General features: G+C 39.9%; 1 protein-coding gene across 1 annotated transcript in view; it reads right to left on the bottom strand.

Annotated features, from left to right (window-relative positions):
• Positions 1 to 17,006: 17,006 nt before the first annotated feature.
• LOC145990938 (cell adhesion molecule 2-like) overlaps positions 17,007 to 24,550 on the bottom strand; it is a 158,690-nt gene continuing 151,146 nt past the window's right edge. The window contains exons 4-6 of the mRNA XM_083126498.1: positions 23,131 to 23,264; positions 21,913 to 22,141; positions 17,007 to 17,852 (exon numbers count right to left, since the gene is read on the bottom strand). Of these exons, the coding sequence (XP_082982624.1) occupies positions 17,749 to 17,852; positions 21,913 to 22,141; positions 23,131 to 23,264 (467 nt within the window). The 3' untranslated portion in view covers positions 17,007 to 17,748. The remainder of the gene's footprint in view (positions 17,853 to 21,912; positions 22,142 to 23,130; positions 23,265 to 24,550) is intronic.

Below are 24,550 nucleotides of genomic sequence, written 5' to 3'. Positions count from 1 at the left end.
CCCCAAGCATAAATAATCTACCATGGATGAAGTTACTATTTGTGGTGTTATTTATATTAGACCCCAAAACCATAAATGATCTACCATAGATGAAGTTACTATTTGTGGTGTTGTTTATATTAGATATGTTCTCAATTTTTTTCTTAAATAACCAGCATGAATCTTTTTGGTTTTCGAAAACAAACCAACATGGAGACTGTACACCGCACGACGACAGATCTACCTTCCATGTTAACTAAACTCAATGGTCTACTGATTGTTCATCTCAACAGTATTTGGACGAAATTGGATGATGATGTGGGCAAGATGTTTTACGTCTTCAACAACAATTTACATTTTTACGAAATTCCGATCGGTGGGAAACTTCAAATCACTGTGAATCCGGAAAACGTAGGCGAAATCAAAATATCTACCGGCAAGAATATTTTTCGAATCAAACACGACAAAATGCTTTCTAACATTACGTACGATGTTTCTGCAGGAGATTATCTTTACGTTCAACTCCTAGGAGATTACGATAAACTCATTCCTCTCTTCGTAGAATTACGTATTGTCTATCCTATTATAAATAACCATTAACCAAAAATGCCTAACGACATTTTCGGCCACACTAAGCGTGTGGACCACGCAGAAGAGATTCTCATGTTGGACGTCCGAATTAAAAAGTTGAGGAGCGATTTGATCGCTTTGCAGGAGACCTTAAACAAAAGTTTAGAGTCGGAAATCGCTACGCTCCAAACGCAATGTCTCGACCCCATTCTGAAAATCGATTCCGAACTGAAAACGCTCATAAAAAATCATGTTGACGTACCTTCTTACGACAGCGTTCAAAATATACAGTTGAGCGTGGATTCGCTTGAAAATGATTTGGCCAAATTACAGCAATTTCAATCGAAAAATGAAGATTTGGAAAAATTGAAACTCGAAATCGAAGAACGAACTTCCGCAATCGAAAAAAAATTCTCTGAACTTCAAACCGTCGTGAAGGATATTGATGTAGAACGCTTGCACGTCGTCGTTTCCAAATTACAAGAAGAATTCGCCAGCACGTTGGAAGAAATTAAATCCAAGTTACAGACTTTGGAAGATACAATGACGAACCTACCATCGTCAGACGAACTGCAGGTCATCGGCAAAAGCGTCGCGAACATAAAAATTCAATTGGAGGCTTATCAAGATTTCGAACACATTCAAACCACCATCGCTACGCTTCAGGCGTCTCTGGAGTTGATCAACGAAGAAATTAAAAATATTCACGCTGAAGCGAGCGCGTTGACGAGCATTCAGGACACGTTAATCACGGTTCAGCAGAAGATCGAATATTTAGAAAATTTGAACGTCGAATCCAATCTTGCTCATTTTCATCACGTACTGGACAACATACAGGGTGATTTGGAATCGTTACGGACGAGCGTGCCTTCGAGCGAAGATTTGGAAAAATTGAAAACGGCGGTGACGGCACTATCCGAATCGAGCGACATCAAAAGTTCGTTAAGCGATCTCGAGAGTAGGGTGGCCAATCTCCCCACCTCCAAAGAATTACACGCTTTGAAAAGGAACATATCTCGAATGCTGAAACGACTAGAAACGGAAACGGCGAACGTGGAACAGATTCGAGACGAACTTGCTTCGCTGGTGTCGACGCTGCCCACTTCGCAGAGCATCGCCGATCTTCACACGCAGTTTACCGAGATGCGAAGCATCGTGAACGATCTTACCGAAAAAAGTTCGAAATTGAATCAAGTCGAGAACCTTCAGAGTATTGTCGTCAACATCAGAGATCAAGTTGGAGTGCTGGAATCCACGCAGGAATCGACGCTGGCCTCTTTCGGTGCCAAGTTGCAAGAACTCAACGAAAACTTCAAGCAGTTGAACGTGGAAGTGAAAATCAAACCGTCATTTTCTACAGTAACGGATACCATAGTCGAATATTTGTTGCCCGTACAAAATACACTGGGACAGCTTCACAGCAACCTCGTTAGCGTCGATACTAAATTCGCTAAACTGCATTCTCTGCAAGCCATCGAAATCAACAGCGTACCCAATCAACAGAGAATCTCCACGTTCGTCGAAGGTAACAAACTGTACATGTTGCATCCTTATCATCCGTACTACAAGTTTCTTCTCGATGGCACGATTCAGATAAATGAATTTTCGTACTGGTCTCACGGCAGAAAAGCTAGCGTTCCCACCATGACCTTGACATCGAATCGTGGTGTCCAGAAAGCAGGAAACATTCCTCTGGCACGTTGGAACGAAACGCGCAACGTATATGAAATACACGAAGACGAAGATCTTACCGTTTTCGACGTGAGTGCCGGCGATAAGCTGATCATTCAAAACACGAGCGAAGTGCCACCCTCTTTGAATCCCATCACGCTGGTGCTTCTCTTCAAACGCAATCTCTAAAAAATGTCTAGGCAAGCCATCGTCCAAGAATTGCATAAACCTGCACGCCGCAACTACGAACGTTTGGCGGTGGTGACCAAGGGCATCGACGACCTCTGGCAAAGTGACCTCGTGGAGATGAGTAGCGGCAATCTAAAAAACGTACATAAATTGAACAAGGGCAACAAGTACCTCCTCACAGTCATAGACACATTTTCGAAATTCGCATGGGCTCTACCTTTGAAGGCCAAAACGGGAACGTGCGTCACGGAAGCATTCAAGACAATTTTTCGCAAAAGCAACAGACGACCACGGTTTTTGCAAACAGACAACGGTAAAGAATTTTACAATGCCGTATTCCAAAAGTTTATTCAAAAACATGACATTCGACATTATTCGACCTTCAGTCACATCAAAGCCAGCATCGTGGAAAGATTTAATCGAACCTTGAAAACACACATGTGGAAACGATTCACGCTTCGGGGAAATTACAAATGGGTCGACATTCTGCCGGAACTCGTCGATACCTATAATAATACGGTACACAGAACGATAGGCATGAAACCAGCTGACGTTACCAAGTCCGACGAGCAGCGCTTAATTTCTACAGTTTACTGTCCAAAGTACACTCCCACGACAAGAAAACCTAAATACAAAATTGGAGACCAGGTGAGGGTTAGTAAATTGAAGCGAACGTTCGACAGGGGTTTCACACGAAACTGGAGCACGGAACTTTTTACCGTGGTTCGAGTTCTACCCGGAAACCGCCACACGTATATAATAAAGGACAGTGGCGGTGAAATTTTATTGGGGCGCTTCTACGAGGAGGAACTCTCTAAAACTAAATACCCCGACACGTACCTTATCGAAAAAGTTTTGCGTAAGAGAGGCGACAAACTTTTGGTGAAATGGCTGGGACTTCCGGACACGAGTTGGATCGATTCAAACGAAGTGATTCTATGAGTGCGTGGAATGTCGTGAAACGTCTACCTGATTCGGAAAATCGAAAAAAGAAAAGGAACGGCAAGTTGCTTCCCGACAGCATCCGCTGTCTGATCGTAGGTCCTTCGGGGTGTGGGAAAACGACACTGCTCATGGACAATTTTCTCCTCGCACCGAATTGGTTAGATTGGAAGAACAGGCACCTGTACGTGTTCTCGAAAAGTTTGGAGCAATCTAAATACCAGCAACTGATGAAACTGTACGATGGTCTGGACATTGCAACGTTCTCTTCGGAAATAAAACCACTCGACGATTGTCGTGAAAATTCAGTCGTTGTGTTCGACGATGTCATCCTGGAAAATCAAAATGAAATTCGCAACTTTTTCACACAAGGTCGTCACAAAGGAATGGATTGCTTCTTCCTAGCTCAAACGTTTTCCAAAATTCCAAAACAGTTAGTACGTGACAATGCTAATTTCATATGTTTGTTTCGTCAAGATCACACCAACCTCAAGCACGCGTACGATGACTACGTAGGCGGAGACATGAACTACAATCAATTTTCGGAACGCTGCTGCTCCCACTGTTGGAACAGTGACGATTTCGGATTCGCGACGATCGACATGACGAGGAAACCCAACGACGGAAAATACAGAAACAAAATCAACGACTTTCTAAACGTTGCAACGTTGTGAGAAACGACGTGTATAAATAACGTTATGACGAAACGAAAAATCGAAGACGAAAATCTCAAGCTTCGCGATTACCTCGCGAAACGCTTCAAAGGTTGGAAATCCGAGAATCGCGGATTCTACGAAGAGAAGAAACGTCAAGATGAACCTGTGATCGACGCCATCAGCGATCTAGGTAAAGAAATTAAAGGCGTCACGGAACAAAATAAAAATTTGATCAACGAACTCGTACCACTTGCAGCTAAAAGTTACACCGTACCCACGCCTATTTCGAGCATTCCTTCGACGCCGTTCGAACTGAAGGACGTACCGGCACGACGTCAAGCCATAAGCAGCACGTCTTCGGATAAAATCGAGTTGGGACCTTTGGCACGAGACTACCTGAGCACAGGGAAGTTCGACAAGGATGAAGTGTTCGGATTGTATCCGAGCATGGAAACCAACGAGGGTGTGGTTTGGAAGATTGGGAAATCGAAAGTCACCTTCGAAGGCAACGACATTAAAGTTAATTTAGGCGATAAGGATAGTTGGAACAGGTATCCGGGTACGGTGGGACTGTGGGAACTCGTTGCCAAAAAGCAGCCGAAAGATTACACCGACGAAGATTACCAAAGTTACAAGGAAATTTTGATCATGACGGATGCCTTGTACCAGAACAACGACGCCTCGCAGAATAGGGTGAAATCGAGCAGCGGTGAGAAGTACAGAAATCTCATCAAACCGATTTGGAACCAGGTCAAAACAGGCAGCGGCGTCAAACTCTACAACACGTTACCCAAAGAATTCGTTTTCGTGAACGACGTGCGCAAGCTCATAGACCGATTGTTGGTTATTGCAGGAGAGGAGAATGCAGGCAATCGTAATTTCTACAACGAGAAGGTTGGCATCGTGGACATGATCAGTGCCAAACTTTCCAACTTCATCGTGAACGACGACAAGGGCATAGGTTACCTCATCAAAATTATCAACACGCTGCCTCCGAGATTCTGGAACGTGGCCGAAGGAAAGGGACTCGTGAACGACATCATCAACAAGTTACCTTTCGAGATGCATTTACCTGGCTACCAGTACTGCGGACCGGGTACCAAACTCGAGAAAAGATTGGAGAGAGGAGACAAGGGTGTGAATCCGTTGGACGCCGCATGCAAAGATCACGACATCGCTTACAACACCACTCGCACCGATCTGGATGCACGTCACGAAGCAGACAGAAAGTTAGAGCATGCGGCTTTCGAAAGATTCGTCAGCAGAGACGCATTGCTGGGAGAAAGAGTTGCGGCACTGGGCACCACCATAGCCATGAACACAAAACAAAAACTTGGGTGGGGTATATAAATAACATACAGTAAAAAAAAAAAACATCATGTCTGGTATAACCGACTTGCCACACGAACTGCTGTGTAAAATATTCAAACATGCAGTAAACGGAGATTGTGAGGATATAAGAAAACTTTTGATCATAGCGAGATCAACGCCGGAATTTCGCATCCCTTGTGAAATGGCTGTCAAGGATTATCTTCGGGAAATTAGCGGCATGAGGTGCGGCGATCTCGACACTCTTTTTTCGGCCGCAGGGGAAAAATTAAACAATAGGTTAGATGAACTGCACGAGGCGAGGCAGGGGAGAAGACGATTCACAGATGATTGGCATAAGTCGAAACAAGAGACGGAAGATATCATCACGCACATCATCGCGTTTTCCGAAGCACAAACTTTCTTCCTCTAACACAGACAAAAAAAAATCTTCGATACAAAAATCTCGTGAAAAAAAATATATATAAAATAACACACATCGTGAAAAAAAAATAATCTTCAGTGTATATATAAATAACACACATTGTGAAAAAAATTAAATTTCTCTAACACACACACTGAAAATTTCTCTTCAATATGACGACTGAAAAAATGAGTGACCTCCAAGCATTAAAACAAATGCTAAATTTGTCAGTAGAGTATGTAAAAATTCAGGAATTGGAAGTCGACAAACCTTACACAATAACTTCCGGTTCAATTGTTTCTACCCAGTATGGTCCCAGGGTGCGTCTGTTGCTCAACGCACAATACAGTCTATTTTTACCGGATCGATACGCTAACATGTTATCCGACGAGAAGCTATCTATTTTAATCGAGAACAAAACTCGAATCGTGTACAAGGGGACAAAGGAACTTCTTGGTAAAAAAACAAAGCACGTAATAGAATTTGTTTAACAACGCTGCGCGGAGTATATCCTTGAAAAAAAAATTGCACGAAACAAAAAAAATCTCGGAACATACATATATATAAATAACATACCGTAAAAAAAATTACACCAAAAAAATCTCAGAACATTTATATATAAATAACATACCGTGAAAAAAAAACATGAAGCCCAAGGGTGTCGTGTACCAGATACCATACTCCAATCTAAAAAATCTAGGTGCCCTCGATGGGTTACTCACCAAGAAACAACGCGAGAAGAAACGTTCTTGCTTGACGAAAGGACACGGAATGAAATTACTTCTCAGCACACCTCAATTGAGACGCTTGCAGCGTTCGCGAAAACAGCAAAAAATCGGAGGTTTCATATTCAGCATCCCGGCCATTCTTGCGGCATTGGGGGCCGTTGGAAGTTATGCCCGGCGGAAGCGCCGCCATCGCGAAAACCGTCATCGACTCGAAGAAGAACAAGGCAGAATTGGAAGAACAGAAACGTCACAACCTGGCTATGGAGAAGAAGGGGAAAGGTATGACCAAAAAACAAAAAAGCAACCTCGATGCTTTGAAGAAATATAAAAAAAAGAAGAAGCCCTGTCCAACTTCGATATTGAATCTCTGATCGAACTGTTGGGAATAAGAAACTTCAGGGGTGTTTTCATGTCCGATTCTCTACCCTCTGCTGTGAAGAAAAAGGAGTATGGCGTGGTCAACCTGGACAGTTACAAAAATCCTGGTACACATTGGATATGCTACCTCAAAATTAACGATAACAATGCATTTGTTTTCGATTCGTTCGGTGGCACACCACCTGCCAGATTGGTGAAGTATCTCAGTGTTGCCAACCTCTACTACAATGACAAACGCATCCAGGGTTTCACCGATGTTAACTGCGGCCACCTATGCCTTTCCGTTCTCGCATACATGTCTAAAATAAATAACCCGTCGGTGGAACATTTTCAGAAAGCATTGTGGAACCTTAAACACGATGGGCGTGTTCCATCTCACGAGCGAATCTTCAATCTTGAAACTCACGCTGCACGACGACATCGTCTATCCTAAATCCGTGGCTCTGCGTGCATTCTACAGCATGTACCTCATACCTAACGTCACGCAGCACAACAACAAAATTAGCGTCGGAAGCGAACACATCGTCGTCACGCCAGGTCAATACAATCTTTCCACTTTGCAAGCTCAGTTACCCAAAGGCACGTACCTTTCTCAAAATTCGGTCACGCACAGAGTGGAAATCCTATCCGCGACGGAGACCGTGGACCTGGGCACCATAGGAGAACTTCTAGGTTTCGAGAACAACACCAAACTCGAAGCTGGCATCAAGCACACGGCAGTCAATATTCCTAAATTTCTAGCCATCGAAACTCTGAACGTTCACTGCAACGTGGCGGAAGGCATGATCACGAAATCCTCGGACGGATTACTGGGAAGTCACAAGCAGACGGGAATCATCGCCACGTTCAAACCCAGTTCCGAGTTCATGGAACCGATCATCTACACACCTTCTTCGCCGATCTATTTTCCAGTATGTCGCAACCGCATAGACGACATAGAGTTGGTGGTGACGAACGAGAAAGGAGAGGTGGTGGATTTCGCAGGTGCAACGACCACTGCCATCGTGGAGATCAACGTATAATAAATAACACACATAGTGAAAAAAAATGGAGCAAATCGAAAGTTACGAATTGCAATCTTTCCCTCCCAACCGTCGCACGTTTGCCAATCTCAACGAAGCGAACAGGGAGATCGAATACGACGTGGACGTAGGGGATGGGTTCGTTCATCCTCACAGAGCAGACCTCTACCTTCAATTCGACGTGGTGAAGAAGGAAAGTGGAGAAGCGTTTCCGCCCAATGCCAATTTGAAACTCGTGGACAACTTCGTGCCTCACCTGTTCTCGCAGGTGGAGGTGAGGAAACACAACACCGTCATCGACAGAATAGATTATCCAGGCATCACGTCGACGGCAGTGGGAACATTGAAATTATCCAAAACGGACGCGGCATACTATCAAGCGGGAGGATTCGAAGCGGGGACCAAAATATCGACGAGAAGTCACACGGTGCTCTTTCCCATGCGTCTGCTGCCGGGATTCTTCTCCGACTACAAGGAGATCATGTGGAAGGGAGGACTGCGCGTCACCTTTCGAAGGGCGGCCAACGACAACGACGCACTGATGCGATACACCAACTTGAACGCCGACGGTACGCCGATAGCCAACACATTACCCGAAGCAGCCAAGTGCGTCATCCGGAGCATGGAATTGAGAATGCCGATCGTGGAATACGAAACGAACTACGCCCTCAAGTACAAAGCGGGGATCTTGAAAAGTCCGCAGGTGGCGATTCACTTTCACGGTTACCAGTGCGTGCAGAAGATGGCGTCGGGAAGTCACATGGAATTCGACGTGACGACTCAGTTCAACAACATACAGTTCGACATGCCAGATTTCGTCGTGGTGCTCTTTCAGACCGGGCGCGATAACAATCAGGAAAAAGATTCCAGTAAATTCGACGACTGCAAAATCAAGAACGTTTATCTGAAGAATGGCAGGAACGAAGTGTTCCCGCGCGAAAATTACAACCTGGACATAACCAAAGACGATTACCTCAAACTTTACGAAGCTTACACGGCTTACAAACGCGTGACCGAGGGAAACGTCGACATGTACTACACCCCCAGCGAATTCAAAATCCGCAGGCCGATGTTCGTCATCAACACCACAAAAAGGAAGCAGGTGGTAGTCAACGATCGCACCAACATCAAGGTCGTCTGCGAGTTCCACGACGCGCTGCCTGCCGATACTCTGTGCAGCGTCATCCTGGTCGCAGAGAAGTCCTTCATCCACGACGTGAAGAACGAGAGGGTCACAGAGCAGTTTTAAAATATATTGCCTTCATCGAGCAAAAATAGTTTTTCTAAAACTTATTACAATTTTTTTTAATCTAAAACACATCCAAAGCACTCTAATAGGATGTAGAGTGTTTTTTAGGATCAAATCGAATTTTTTAAACAAATTGAGAGGGGGGGGGAGGGAAAAAAAGGGGGGCGCTTGCTTGTAGTTGAGTAGTTATCATCAAAACCTATCCAACAAACCCACAATCATCATCCTAGCTCAATTAGGAGCCGAGAAAATCAATGTCTTAGAAAACGTCTTAAGATAATTGTCTTAAGAAAATTTTCTTGACAGACCGGAAGTAACATCTTGACAGACCGGAAGTCGACTTTCTTAAAGATTAAGATATTTGTCTTAAGACGTTTTCCAAGACGTTGATTTTCTCGGCTCCTATGGGGCCTAGAACCATGTAACTTTGATCTATGTATATATCAGTACTTGCCCAACCCTGTGGCCGAGTGGTTAGCACATCGCGCTGCGACGCCAAGAGTCCCCGGGTTCGAATCCCGGTCGAGCATGGTTGTTTGTGAATATCTATTCATCCATTTCATCACTCATCCCCAATCTTCGCAAATTAGCCAAAAGGTACAAAACGCGAAGTAAAATAAACTAAATCAATGAATCAATTAATATACCAGTACTTTTCCTACATGTTCACTCACCTTACAACCCACCCGATCAAAAAATAAAATTTACCCCCTGCGCGCATGCGCACATGTATAAATTTAAATATAAGCTCGATATTGAAAGAAAATATTATTTTTTCTCCTCCTCCTTTCTCTCTGGCCAAGATTGCAAATAATTGCAGGAATAATAATACCATGATATTTTAGACTGTGGGTCTAGGTCATCCAAACCGGACAACATTTGAGTTGGTGTTTTTTTAAGTCCACTTTATGTGCAGTAAGGCTAATCGGGGTTAGACCTACAGTTTCAAGAACCACTTGTGCCTCCAGCGAGTATCGAACCCTTGAATACAAACCTACCTACCACTGCGCCATGGAGGAGGCCCCAGACGACATATTTGCATTACAACAAGCAAAAATAAATTCATATCTGTGCATATAGGAAGTCCAATACATAGTTGGTAATATGTGATGTGATCAGCACCAAACATTTAATTTTTATGTATGTCCGTGTTTGCCCAACCCTGTGGCCGAGTGGTTAGCACATCGCACTGCGACGCCAAGGGTCCCGGGTTCAAATCCCAGTCAGGCTTGGTTGTTTGTGAATGTCTATTCATCCATTTCATCACTCATCCCCAATCTTCGCAAATTAGCCAAAAAATACAAAACGCGAAGTAAAATAAACTAAATCAATAAATCAATCATTAAGTTCCGTGTGTTGCAATCATGAAATTAAATTTTAATTAACATTTTTTTTCCTATCCATCTCTCTCTCAAATCTATATAGCCTGTTCATATTTGGCATGTCGGCCATTTTGTTTACGTGGTAAAAAAAAAATCTCAAACCACTTTTTTGCAAATGTTCGTTCTGTAGCCATAAGTATAATTGGATATAGTTGTCAGATTTTATTTAATTTGAGGTTTAATATCAATAAGCGTGCATAAAAACTAAATATTTTAAATAAAATAAGATTCGAATAACTATGTACTTCCACTAGTCTTTGCGATGACGCAACGGTAGCGTCGTTACCTTGTAATCAAGGGTTCGATACCCGCACAAATAGTTCTTGAAACTGTAGGTCCAACCCCGATTAGTCTTACTGTGCATAAAGTGGACTTAAAACATCAAATCAATCAGTACTTCCACTAGCCTCTGCAATGGCGCAGCGATAACGTCGTTGTCTTGTAATCAAGAGTTCGATACCCGGTGGAGGTACAAGTGGTTCTTGAAACTGTAGGTCCAGTCTCGATTAGCCTTACTGTGCATAAAGTGTACTTAAAACATCAAATCAATCAGTACTTCCATTAGATATCAAAAACACGCAACTCTCCTCTATTTTTTTTCTTGCTTTCCTCTAACAATTTAACACATTCATTTTTTTTAAATATGCCCCCCCACACATATTTCCTACCTACCAACAACGGCACACGGAACAAAAAAAGATATTCCAGCTACCAAGATGCATGCTTCAAATATATAAAAGCAGAGAGAGACATGAAACATCTTCTATATTCTCTCTCTTTTTGCATGTTTTGTGAGTATATTTTCTTCCACAATACATAAGAGCTATTTGGTTTTCAAGAAGTTATACCTTCCTTCCACAATCTCTTATATCTGTTTGGCTAGTTTCAAAAATCAACTCACAAAAGCAAAGCCATACTTATAAATCAAAGCCAACTCATGCAAGCTAAGAAACAAAGTTACTTACTTTTGGAAAATACTGCAGAAATGCTCTTCACTAACGTTCAAAATAAAAACAGAACTTTCTACACCAGCGCTTTAAGTTTTATACGGTTTTCTAATAAGGTCAAAAGTGAAATGTTAGCCAACGCAACGTGGACCAATAGAAATCCGAGACAATCCGCTCTAGAAGATTCTTCCCCTACATTTCAGCCACATCATTTTGAATAATGCATCGCATTGCATCACTGGTATCTATGCTGTTAACTGACGTCACTATATATACTTCCGTCATCCCAAGGCCTACGTATTGTTGAATTTTGTGTTATTGCGTCAATGTTGATAGCATGCGAAATCCCTTTCGCATTACAGGTATTTCAATGTAATAAAAAAGCTTTAGAATTTCATTAGAGATAAGAGGACTTGCATCACTGGTATCTATGCTGCTAACTGACATTACTATATATACTTCCGTCATCCCAAGGCCTACATATTGTTGAATTTGTGTTATTGCATCAATGTTGATAGCACGGAAAACCCCTTTCGCATTACAGGTATTTCAATGTAATAAAAAGGCTTTAGAATTTTCATTAGAGATAAGAGGACGGTATTTCGAAACCAACACAATGCAATTTCCTGCTCATTCTCGTAACGTACTCCATATTCGAGTGAACGTATTTTTGTTTAATATCGTAAGTCATTTCAAATGTAGGTCAAAAAGCGAGGTAGCATAAAAGCAAAATTTGCAGAAAGTAAAAAAATAGCTTAAAAACTGATGCCAGAGCTTTTCTTCTGTCTAATTTTCTCTCATTGTAGGTTAGTTTAGCCCGTAAAACAGATTACGCTGAGAGCAGAAGCCTATTAGCAGGTTGTAGTAGATTACACTGAGGGGAGACGGGGGGGCCTTACAGTAAAAAGAGACAGCAGCCTTATAGGAAAATGTCGTAAGTCATTTCAAATGTAGGTCAAAAAGCAAGGTTAGCAAAATTTGCAGAAGGTAAAAAAATAGCTTAAAAAGTAATGCCAAAGCTTTTCTTCTGTCTAATTTTCTCTCATTGTAGGTTAGTTTAGTGTGTAAAAAACAGATTACGCTGAGAGCAAAAGCCTATTAGCAGGTTGTAGTAGATTACACTGAGGGGGAGCTTACAGTAAGAGGAGACAGCCTTATAGGAAAATATCATAAGTCATTTCAAATGTAGGTCAAAGGGCGAGGTAGCATAAGAGCAAAATTTGCAGAAGGTAAAAAATAGCTTAAAAACTGATGCCAGAGCTTTTCTTCTGTCTAATTTTCTCTCATTGTAGGTTAGTTTAGCCCGTAAAACAGATTACGCTGAGAGCAGAAGCCTATTACCAGGTTGTAGTAGATTACACTGAGGGGGGGGGAGAGAGGGGGCCTTACAATAAAAGAGAGGCAACCTTATAGGAAAATGTCGTAAGTCATTTCAAATGTAGGTCAAAAAACGAGTTAGCATAAAAAAATAGCTTAAAAAGTGATGCCAGAGCTTTTTCTGTCCATTTTTCTCTCATTGTAGGTTAGTTTAGTGCGTAAAACGTCGTAAGTCATTTCAAAAGTAGGTCAAAAGGCGAGGTAGCATAAGAGCTACATTTGAAATAGGATAAAAAATAGCTTAAAAAGTGATGCCAGAGCTTTTTCTGTCCATTTTTCTCTCATTGTAGGTTAGTTTAGTGCGTAAAACGTCGTAAGTCATTTCAAAAGTAGGTCAAAAAGTGAGGTAGCATAAGAGCTACATTTGAAATAGGATAAAAAAATAGCTTAAAAAGTGATGCCAGAGCTTCTTCTCTCCATTTTTCTCTCATTGTAGGTTAGTTTAGTGCGTAAAACGTCGTAAAATAAAAAGTAGGTCAATGGGCGTTGCTAGAACATACGCCTTACAGGAAAACATCATAAGGGGAGACAGCCTTATAGTAAAATGTCGTAAGTCATTTCAAAAGTAGGTCAAAGGACCCAGCCAGAACCTACCATTCCACCTACTAAAATCTGCTTTTATTTCCAGAGTTATTTGTGGCTTTTTTGGTGAAAAATATTCGCACCCTTGCTTTAAGATGTATCAACGGAGAACGATTAGTTAATATTATGCGTCAAGAGTGATCATCATTTACGCTTACGTTAATTGGAGATTCATTATTAGCGTTGGACGTCTCGTCCCTTAAATCTATCTGTGGTCGACAAAGGAATCCATTGCCATGATAAGGCAATTCGCAACGTATGAAATAGATACGAAAGGTACCAAACTTCTTTTAATGTTTTAAATTTCATTCTGTAGATAATTGTGCTCTAACTTCTGCAAAATGGCCTTAATTCACTGAAGTAAAATTTCGAACACGTTTCTTTCTTATGTTTTAGTTTTTCGACAATAGTGCTATTATCTTAGAAGATAAATTTATTTCTACGGTAGGCATCTCCATGGGTATAATTTATGGAGACCCTACGGGCGAGTTGCCGTAAAGCGATGCTACTCATCCCATTCGTCATTTCATCATTCACATTCATCATCGAGAGTAACACAACAGGCAATACAACAACAAAATAAAACACAAATAATACCACATCTAGAATATAGCTGCGTTTGTATGTCATGTTTGCCTCTTGAAGTATCTTTTGATTAACGTGATACGATACAGATGACTTATGATAATCGTCAGTATTTTGTAGTTCTTTAAATGTAACATGACATTTTTGTGTTCTTACATTGAGCAGAAATCAAATACTGATATATTGGGTTGGTGCGAATGAAATGTCCGGCCCAGGTGCGTCATTCATTGCCAAAGGCCAAAAAAATCAAAACTACAATACCTGGTTAATCAAAATAGTCGCCGTCTGCAACCACACACTTTTGTCATCGCTCAGCCAACAATTGGATTCCATGGCGAAAGAAGTCTGGAGTCTGCGAAGCAAATATCTCTTCAACGGCATGTTGCACCGCCCGATCATCAGCTAAGGTCTTCCCTGTCAGGAAGTGATCGAGATGCCGGAAGAGATGGTAGTCAGTGGGAGAGAGGTTGAGAGAATATGCTGGCTGAGGAAGGGTTTCATATTGCAACTCATGGAGAGTCTGCACCGTCCTTTGCGCGACATGTGGTCGAGCATTGTCGTGCAACATGAGGACACCATGTCTGTGGACCATTGCTGGATGCTTGCGGAGAAGTTTGTGGTGCATTTCATGGAGTTCAGCACTGTAACGATCTGCATTGATGGTTTAACCTCGCCTGAGAAATACATGATGGATCACACCCACCATAGACCACCATACCAGCAACAACACTTTCCGTGGGTGGAGAGGTGGTTTCGGAAACCGCCTTGCACGTTGATCACGATCCAACCATTGTCCTGATCGTTTACGATTCTCAGATCCATTTTTCATCTGAAGTGACAATCCGATGCAGGAAACCATCCCGGTTATTCCTTACTCTCAGAGAACTGCACACCTCCAGACAGCGAGTCTTGTTGACCGGTGTCAAATCATGTGGTACTCATGAGTCCAACTTTTTCGCTTTACCGATCGCACGGAGCCGCCGAACGACAGTGGTATGGTGTATGCCTAACTCGTCTGCAATGGCACGAACACTTTTCCGAGGATCCGCTTCCACGGCGTTCCTGAGGAGCTCATCCGAACATGATGTTGGTCGATGGCCACGGGGTTCATTTTGTAATGCTGTGTCACCGGAACGAAATTTGACAAACCAACGGTGAACGGTGCGTTCAATTGCCATTCGTGGCCCAAATGCACTGTTAGTGTTTTTGGCGGCTTGCTGAGTAGAATGTCCCAGTTTGAATTCGTAAAGACAAATCACTCGCAATTGTGTGTTCTTCATGGTGCACTTTCAGACGACCCTGTTCAGCAACACACTGGCTCCTGACTGTCTGGGTGCTCCAGCCTGTTTGCTGGACGTATACAGAGTTTATGACGTTAGACCCGTGACCTCAGTCAATCCCTGTGTTGTGTTGTTGAGGTGAGTTTCCCACCAGACGTCAAAGCGGACATTTCATTCGAACCAACCCAATATTTGAATTACTTATACTTTCCACGTAATTTTTGCTAAACTTATAGTTTCTTTTACTATGTTTTTGTAATCAAATATTAAATAGACTGCTAGTTCTACGACGGATTTTTAACTTTGGAAGAGAGACAGTTAAGAAGTCTTTAAACATTTTATGTACCGGAAATAAAGCGTGCTTTGATGGTTTGATGTCCGATCTTTGATACAAGACAACGCAAGTTAAGGTATTTTTTCATCCTCAAAGAAAGTATAGAATCAGAGAAACATGCCAATAGGTGTAAAGAAACCAATTTTATTAATACAAGTAATACCACTAATGATGAAGACTTTATTGTATCACAATCTTATTATCACCAGAAAAATGCTTGAAAAATCACATTACTCTTAGAAATTTATATATACACAGAAGATAAATTAATATTCTTAGAGACAAAAACAATCAATTTCCACATGATGTAAAGAAAAGTGCCACTCATGTACATTGCATTAGTTAATAAACGAAAGAGTTATTTACATTCGAAATTTTAGTTTCAAACGGAACTTGTCCTGCGTACCTTTCATTTTTAAACCAGAGGAAGATTTGTATTGTCCCACATTAGAACTATGGCAATATTATTCTCAACTTTCCTGTGTGAATTAAAAATAATAAAGTACTTAATCAAATATTATAGAATTGCTGAATGTTGAATCCTGATTCTTACGCAATATATACTCTGTCTTTTGTCAAAAAGCATTTATTTCTTTCGCCTTTCAGGTACAATTCCAATTCTAGCAATCACTAACTGATAAGGTTTGAATTAAATGAAAAATGCCACATACAAAAAAATATAGCTCATGAGACAACGTTATAAAGAAAAATCGAGTTAAATTCATACACCATAAAATATATATTAACAATAGCAGGAAAAGGCACACAATAACACCAAAGATCTTTTATCCACTCTTCTCTAGGTTAATTCTTATTAAGTTTGATTCTTACAAACATCAAAACAAAGATGAAAGAGTGCCATCTTCAAGAAAATATGTTTTTTTGAAGGGACATCATGAATCCATTCAAATTATATTGAGATGACTTGTTGCTTTATGAACATTCTCTCTTTCTCTCTCTCTCTCTCTCTCACAAACATACATAATCGCGCACATAGGACACAACATTAGATTGAGTTATCAGTGAATTTAAGTAATCAACCCACATGAAGTTGGATTTTTATATCAGTTCTTCAATTAAAATCTGAATTTAGAACAATCTAGTTTTAACTAGACAAAGCTTGAGCTGCAACAAATGTCTTTTAGTTTAACTAACGTTAAGAAAATAATCAGAAATAAATACTTGTGATATTTGGTAACACTGTTAAGCCTTGTTTCAATGTTAATAAAACATTCAAATGCTGACCAAAGCAAAATTTATTGTATAAAAATAAAATAAATATACTACACTAAAGTCGTAACGTTTCCACCGCCTAACAGGGTCTTCATCAGACAAAAATCCACACTAAATTGCTGAAGAAGACCCTGTTATAGGGTGGAAACGTTACGTTTTTAGTATATATATATACTTATTTCATTTCTTATACAATAAATTTTGCTTTGGTCAGCATTTGAATGTTCTATTGTGACATTTATGTTTCAATTTAGTATCTGCTTCTTTGCCTTTTGATTTTTAGATGCTGGCTACAACTATAGGGGCTAAATGTAATAAACATACATTTAAGTCCGAGTACGAACCCTAAGTTATCTTCCCAGTTAAGGATGTTTCTTTGCAATTGTTCCATTATATGGTTCGTCATTCATCCTCTTCGTAGCTACTAACCCAAGAACCAAAACAGCGACATGAAAATTATAGAAATGTGCAATTACATTGCTGAATTTGTTACCTTTGATATTGTGCAAAGGAAACCCAACAGTGTTGAGTTTGAATTAACGAAATTAGATTTAACTTACTTTCTTATGTTTTTGTCTAGCTAAAACTAGTTATAACAAAATTTATGTTACAGACATTGTCGCTTTTTATCACGTTAAACTCACTGGACAAATTTTTAGTACCACACCTTTCTCCAGAGTGTCCACATACTCAAACATCATAGTTTGAAACAGTCCTCATGCTGAATAGAAGCTGTATCTTCCAAAAGCTGTTCTCGGCAGTACAGATTGGGTGTCCACAATAACGTAGTGCGTCAGTCTTATGTGTACGACCACCTTTCTCTCGTCTCCGGGACAAGTGCGTTTCATCTGTGGTGAAGTTCATGTTTGTCCTTTTTCAGAATGTCCTGTTCAGCACTTGGCAAGTTGCGTGTCACGTCAGTGTCCAGCAAGAAGTTCTGCACGTCAAAGACACCAGTGACGTCAGAAGTGTCGTCACGACGATTGAGGCACTTGGGTACGTTGATGCTGATCTGACTGCAAAGGGAAGACATCAAGATTAGTAAGTAATCTTTCATTTCTAATGTCTTAACACATTTAACTGTTATTAACTATGGTGGAAACAAGTAGTTCTTGTGTGGATTGTTTAAGTAATGAGATGTCAACAGCGAAGGAAACTTTTCCAAACCAATAATTCAGAATAGAGAAGCAGGTGGGGCGTGTCAATTTTCTTGAACAGTCTTGACCATAGGCGTGCGCACGGAGGGTACCAGTATCCCCCCCCCCAAAATGTAGAAAGTACCATTAAAATAATGAAATATCCGTGTTTAAAAATTAATGAATTTTGTTGCATTCTCCCCAAAACGTAATCATGTAGTAAAGGTTTTTTTTTTACTTTATAAATCGCACAGAGCTCCATCACAAATTGTATCTGAAAGGTGGAACTCTACGGTTTAAAATGATATAGAATACATAGTATTAACTATCAAGTGAATTAAAAAACATAGAAAAGTAAACCTACATATTTACAGTGTATTTAAAGAGAAGTGGTCAGCTGATAGACACGATTACATGCAGATATATAGCTTTGTGTTGTATTTCATTTGTTAGACCTTGTTTTTCTGTATTGATTTTCAACTATGGAATTTCATTTCCTAGCCATCTACAGTAATAACGAAAGCCGAGAAATTATAATGTTAAAATTTCATCTTCATATGACAAATGGTTTCTGTGAAAAAGGAACATGAAGTTACAACAATTAAGCTAACATTGTCCAGATAGGCAACTGAAACTCCCTTTAAAGCACCCTAAATAAATTAGTCTAGGCACGCCTATGGTCTTGACGTTACATTACTGAATGTTATTGTTGCTAATGCACCGTGCAACTTATCTTTCAATAGCCTCACGAAAGAGTAGTTTTTGGTATTCGTGTACTACTTTCCTCAATTTTTTTGCTGCTTTTCTATTTATTTTTATGATAATCTCGACAACGAAGATGAAACGATGACAAGAAACATCCAAAACCAGATCAGGACGCGAACCCGAAACCTTTGTGGCGTGATCATGAGTCACTTGCTCATCGCACTCGTCCACTAGGGCGTTTCGTGTTCATGCCCGTCAGACTAATACCAAGCTTCTTGAAATAAGAATTTCTCAAAGGTTATTTTAAGTCAAATTTATATTCACATGGAGTAATTGGAACTCGGCCTACAGTGTAAAGTGAGATCCTAACCACAGCGCAATGTGCTTTCATAGGGACCAAACCCGGGATCCCTTGATTACAAGACGACAGCGTTATTCGTATTTGGGAAGTTGTGAATTGAAGCTCCACTAACAATCAGCAAGCAACGATTTGACTTTGTCGTACACTATAATTCAAACCTTGCGACGGCAGTATTGAGAATGACTACTTTTGCTTGCGTGTTCAGGAGAAAAGACATTTCTCATACTGATCATATCAACTTCCACCATGTCCAAGCTCCTTTTCATCGGAGTCCAGATAAAGATTCTTTCAAATGAATAACTTTTCTATATATTTTTTTACAAGCAGCTAAAAAAAATTATTGGAGGAAGTATTTTCAGTATGTATCATAAGAATTGAGGATTCCTGATGCAGTATTCTGGAGACGTTTCTATGGGTTTTCCCGCACGTGATTTCTGTAGACAATTTGGAGATTTGGAGAGTTAGTATCACTCTCATCATATAACCATTTGTAGGCTTTATTTACTGTAAATAAACACTCTTTCTTTCAAGATTGTTTTGACCAAAACACGTGTGTCTTGCATTTTTTATCTGCAATTTACTTCCTCTGTTCTTTAATTTAGAAAATCGACTAAAGTATTTTGCGTAGTCCAGATTTTTATTTTTGCTGATGTTTTGTTTGTCTGGTTTTGTTCTCTTCCTAACGCTCGTTGTCAACATTTATCATTTGGTTCCCAATAATCCACAAAATTCCCATATGTCACTACTCACGTGATGTCATCCCTTATTGGGCCAATTGACACTCCTTATGACGGAAAATGGCTTTATTTATTGCTTTCACGACTAAAAGTATGCCAGATCGATACGATGCTAATTGGGCTGGATTTCCACAATATTTGCCTATCGAAATGATGGGAATTTGTATAATTGCCATTTCAGGCAGTGATTTTGTTCTTGACACCATACCTGACAAAGAATAATTCTGATACATGAGTAAGAGACGCACAGACTACAACATTTGGCTGATGAAAAACAGAAGCTTGACAGGGATTTGAGTAAACAAAATTTTACTAAATGCAAAATGCAGGGTTGTATTAAAAATTTAGCTACCGATGAATACAAGGTTGAAATTATTTTGTTCTCGAGACAGTGAATTGAATGAACAAAATTTGGCTGTAGTGCCTCCTCGGTGGCTCAGTGGTGTCGGCCCCCGTGGTGGAGTGTTTAGCACATCGCGCTACGACACCAGGGGTCCCGGGTTCGAATCTCGGCTCGGACATGTATGTTTGTGATTGTCTGTCCTGAAATTGAGATTTGAGTGAAATGATATAAATAAATGAAGTGTGATGGGGGAAGCTTCCGCTTAGGGGCTTTCCTTTTATATATAAAAAAGAGTGGTAGCGTCGTTGCCTTGTAATCGGATCCCACTTTAAATTGTAGGTCCAGTCCCGATTAGCTTTACTGTGCATAAAGTGGACTTGAAAAACTAACTCAACAACAACAACAAAATTTGGCTGTAGGCTATCATATTCATCCAGAAATAAACGAACCTAATAAACAGAATTTTACTGACGATGAACGCAAATATGAATCATCTTGACCTTGACACAGAGGGGAATTTATCTGACAATGAAATTGAGGCAGAAGTCATATTGACCTTGAGACAAATGTGAACTAAATATGCAAAGAAAATTCGGCTGACAGTGAATGCAGTCTGACATTATCTTGGCCTTCATACAGATGTCAGGGAAGGGAATTATAGTAAACAATTTTTGAGCGACTCTGAACGCAAGTCTGAAATCAACTTAGTCTCGAAAAGGCGGCACAATTTTTTTCGAGTACACAATGTTCATCGTATAAGCTGGGACATTCCATTGTCGCAGGTGGGACGCACAAACTACATTTTTTATATTAAAGTAGCATTTTACTGTGAAATAAATTACGAAACTTAACACTGTTGATTAAGCGTAAATACCTTAAAATATTTTCCCCTTTTCCAGATCTATAGCTTTAATTAACACTTTTGTGGCACGGGTGTGATAGATAAAACACGGCCTCTTTATTTAAAAAGAAATTTATTTTAATTTCTGTGAATTTTCAAATGATGAAAAATATTATTTATGACAAGGAGAGAAGGTAAGTATCCTTTGAATATTCTAGTGGAGTTGAAGGGAAAATATAATAGTTAAAGGATGAATTAGTTGTTTTTTGGTGTCACGGGTGAAACGCAATACAAAACAAAAGTACAAAAAGTTAAAATAAACTAACAATGTGTAAAATACTTTCTACCTTCTAACTTAATTATGTATAATACTTTAATGTGTATCCAAATGACAATTTTAGATTGTTGACTCACGAGATAGAATATTTACAAGATTGCATTTAACTTTAACAATTGAGATTCAAGATTGCTTTGACATACAATGCCCCAGCTATATAATATTAGAGAGAATGCGTATGTTGAAAGGATTCTCTCGGGCTATGGACCAGGTGAGTTGTGGAAAAGATTCCAAGCTTTCGAGAGCTCTCATCTTCAGGGTAGAACACAATTTACCTGGTCGAATATTTTCTCTCGGAAAGCTCAAGACTTACAACAGAAAGCGTATGGTTTGTCCTGTGCAAAAATAATAAATTCTAAAATGGTATTGTCTTTCCTTTGAAAACCTAAGACAAAGAGAAATCTTTCTAAATATATGATTGAATATGCTCTCCCTTCACATACAAATAATGACTTTCGTCTTTAATAACAATAATTTAGATCTCGTGTAGTAGTTCAGTTTTCAGAATACCTAGTACGAGTCGTGACCAAACATCAGGTTGCACTGTCATGTTTTATGTTGTATTTAACAACCGAAACGTGAGAAAAGGGGTGAACAAATTGAGAAAGACAATTACTTTGTAGCAGAGCTTCTCTGTTCCCTAGAAGAGACTCGTTGTGGTTGCCCATGACGCTCTCCGTGCTGCCCTTCCAGAAGTCGAAGGAGATCTGAGCGACGCAGCGGACCTTCATGCTCCCCTGCACGAAATGGTGAGGCCTGGCGTTGAACCTCAGGCCCAGGGTGGACGTCGCCAGCCCCGAGTGGTGGTGGACCGCGTCGTACCGGACCAGCGACTCTGCACCCACCTGGAGAAGATAGAGAGGGTGAAGATAATACAGAGACGCAGGTAATTTTTTTTAAAAAAAATATATATGCGAGAAAAGGATTGTACATGTGCAAATCATGTTACAATATTTTGGATTCAGTACAAGTAAACTATGCACATTCATGTGAGAACTTTATTTGGAACATTTGCCCCATGTGTTCAACAATGGCTAATCAGCTAGTGAATACCGTTATTTCTTCTTAGACTAGTGTTTTTCTTCTTTTCATCTTGGAGCTACTCTGAAAGTTTCCATACCCTTGTGTCCTATCACCCTGTACCTGAAAATGTGGGTTGGGGGGGGGGGGCAGGTGTGATAACACATGCGAATTACACATAAGAAAATCAATTTAATGTGATTAATTAAATAAGAAGTCAACACGATTCCAAATTGCGAGCAATATCTCCTAACATTTCCTTTGTGAAAATTTTTATTAAGAATATACAAAGAGATTTAGAACAGCTTGGCACACGAACAACGGACATATTGAAAAGATACCCAACAAAATATTCATTGTGTCGCATGACATGGAAATTTGGCACGCTCTTTGTCTGGTTCTTGGAAATGTCTGTAGAGGTAAGACAGCAGCTGTATGGAAAAATACTGACATTTTCATGATTTCATTGATTCTGCTACAAGATCTCTTTTATTGTATTGCTGTCTGACATTACTTTATTACATATAAAATTATTGCATAAAGGTTACTCAAATGTTATTTGCAGATTCCTGGTTCGCGGTGATAGTTTAACTAAGTGCAACCTTTTAAACATAATTCTATACCTTATCATATATCATATGAGATGTTTAGCCAATAACACACTTCATATTGAATCGATTTGTAACACAGTTCAAAGATGGATCGAGCGACCATCACGAGCGGAAGTACGTACATAAACATACGACTGGTTTCGGCAGTATTTTCATTATAAACTGTTCAGCATTTGGAACCGTGGACTGCTATACATACTCACCTCCTTATCATTGATGAACCACTTCAGCTTTGAGACTGGGAAGGATTTTCCTGAAGTGCAGTTGAGGTTCACTTCTTCATCCACCTGGGACAGGTTCCGGAGTCCAGTAATGTGTGGGTCGTTTTTCGGTATGACTGAGAAAGAAACAGAACATTCCATCAGACATAGCAGTGTGTGATATGATAAACATGGATACCAATATTGTGCGTTATTTTGCTTTTACACTGAAGAAAGTTCGTGATAAGCGTATTGTTCGGGTTACTTCCTGATAGCAGGTAATTGGTTATCTATTTTATGTAAGTTTTGAATTTCTTGTATCGTTTTCTTGCATTTTCATGCAGAATATGTGTACTTGTTTAATACTAAAATATGTAATGGAGGGATGTACCAAAACAAAGCAAAGGGTTTATCAAGAATATTATGTTTCTTAATGGCTTGTAATAGTTATTACCCTAATAATAGCATCTTTATACTTATAAAAGTAAAAAAAAACACAGCCAGTGTAATTCTTTGTGAGACTGTGTCATTCTGTCATCAGCGTAAGAGGCGGCGATTGTGTTCCAAAATGGGGGTCAAAGACAGTTTACTTTCTCTTGGTACATAAGGTTTAGTATAGTACAGGGGCAAAAGTGGCAGGAAGGGGGAGCAACTGCTCCCCCTCGCCCCCCTAATCGCCGCCACTGGTCATCAGCGTAAGAGGCGGTTCAACTAAATACTAGTTTTCATCATGTGTACTTTTCAGTTTGTTTCCTTTTACAAATCAATAAACTCACGTAACTTGTTAGCTTTCAATAACATTTCAGCCATAACTGTCGTGTTGACCAAAAACTGCTTTGTATTAGTTGAAAGGGCTTACTTTGGAGATTTTTGGGACTATTTAAGAGCACACGTGTTAGTTAACTTTATTTGAACTATTAATAAATACAGGGTACTTCAGAAAGATATCCACAGTCCCACAACTTCACAACGAATTACAATACTGTAAAGCACTATAGCCTACATAAGGTGACCATACGACCCGTTTTTACCGGGACAGTCTGGTCCATATATTTAAGAAACCACTATTTATCCCGTTTTATAAAAGTTATCTTGAAAACCAAGTCTAAATTTCAGAACATTTCATACTAACAAAATATGTTTTGTGTGTGTTCCGTTATTTGTAGAGCAGTGAATAACCATGCAACAACAATTTAAATTTCCAGTCTTGACACAAACTCAAGAGAAAAATCTAGAGTTGAGTGTCTGAAATGTGGGGTAAGGTTTTCTGGGAGATTAAGCGCTTGATGAAGAATAAAGCTTCTAAAGAAGATTGGTTCTTCTGCTAAATACTTCTGGCATTACTCAACTTCAACATAAAGGTTGATTAGAAAGGACGAGAAACGCTATGTAAGTCATACCAATATCGTAATTAATACCTTTT

The sequence above is a fragment of the Lepisma saccharinum genome, chromosome 1 (assembly GCF_977018435.1).
Source record: "Lepisma saccharinum chromosome 1, izLepSacc3.1, whole genome shotgun sequence".
In the NCBI taxonomy this organism is placed as follows: Eukaryota; Metazoa; Arthropoda; class Insecta; order Zygentoma; family Lepismatidae; genus Lepisma; species Lepisma saccharinum.
This window is presented reverse-complemented; position numbering and strand designations above follow the sequence as displayed.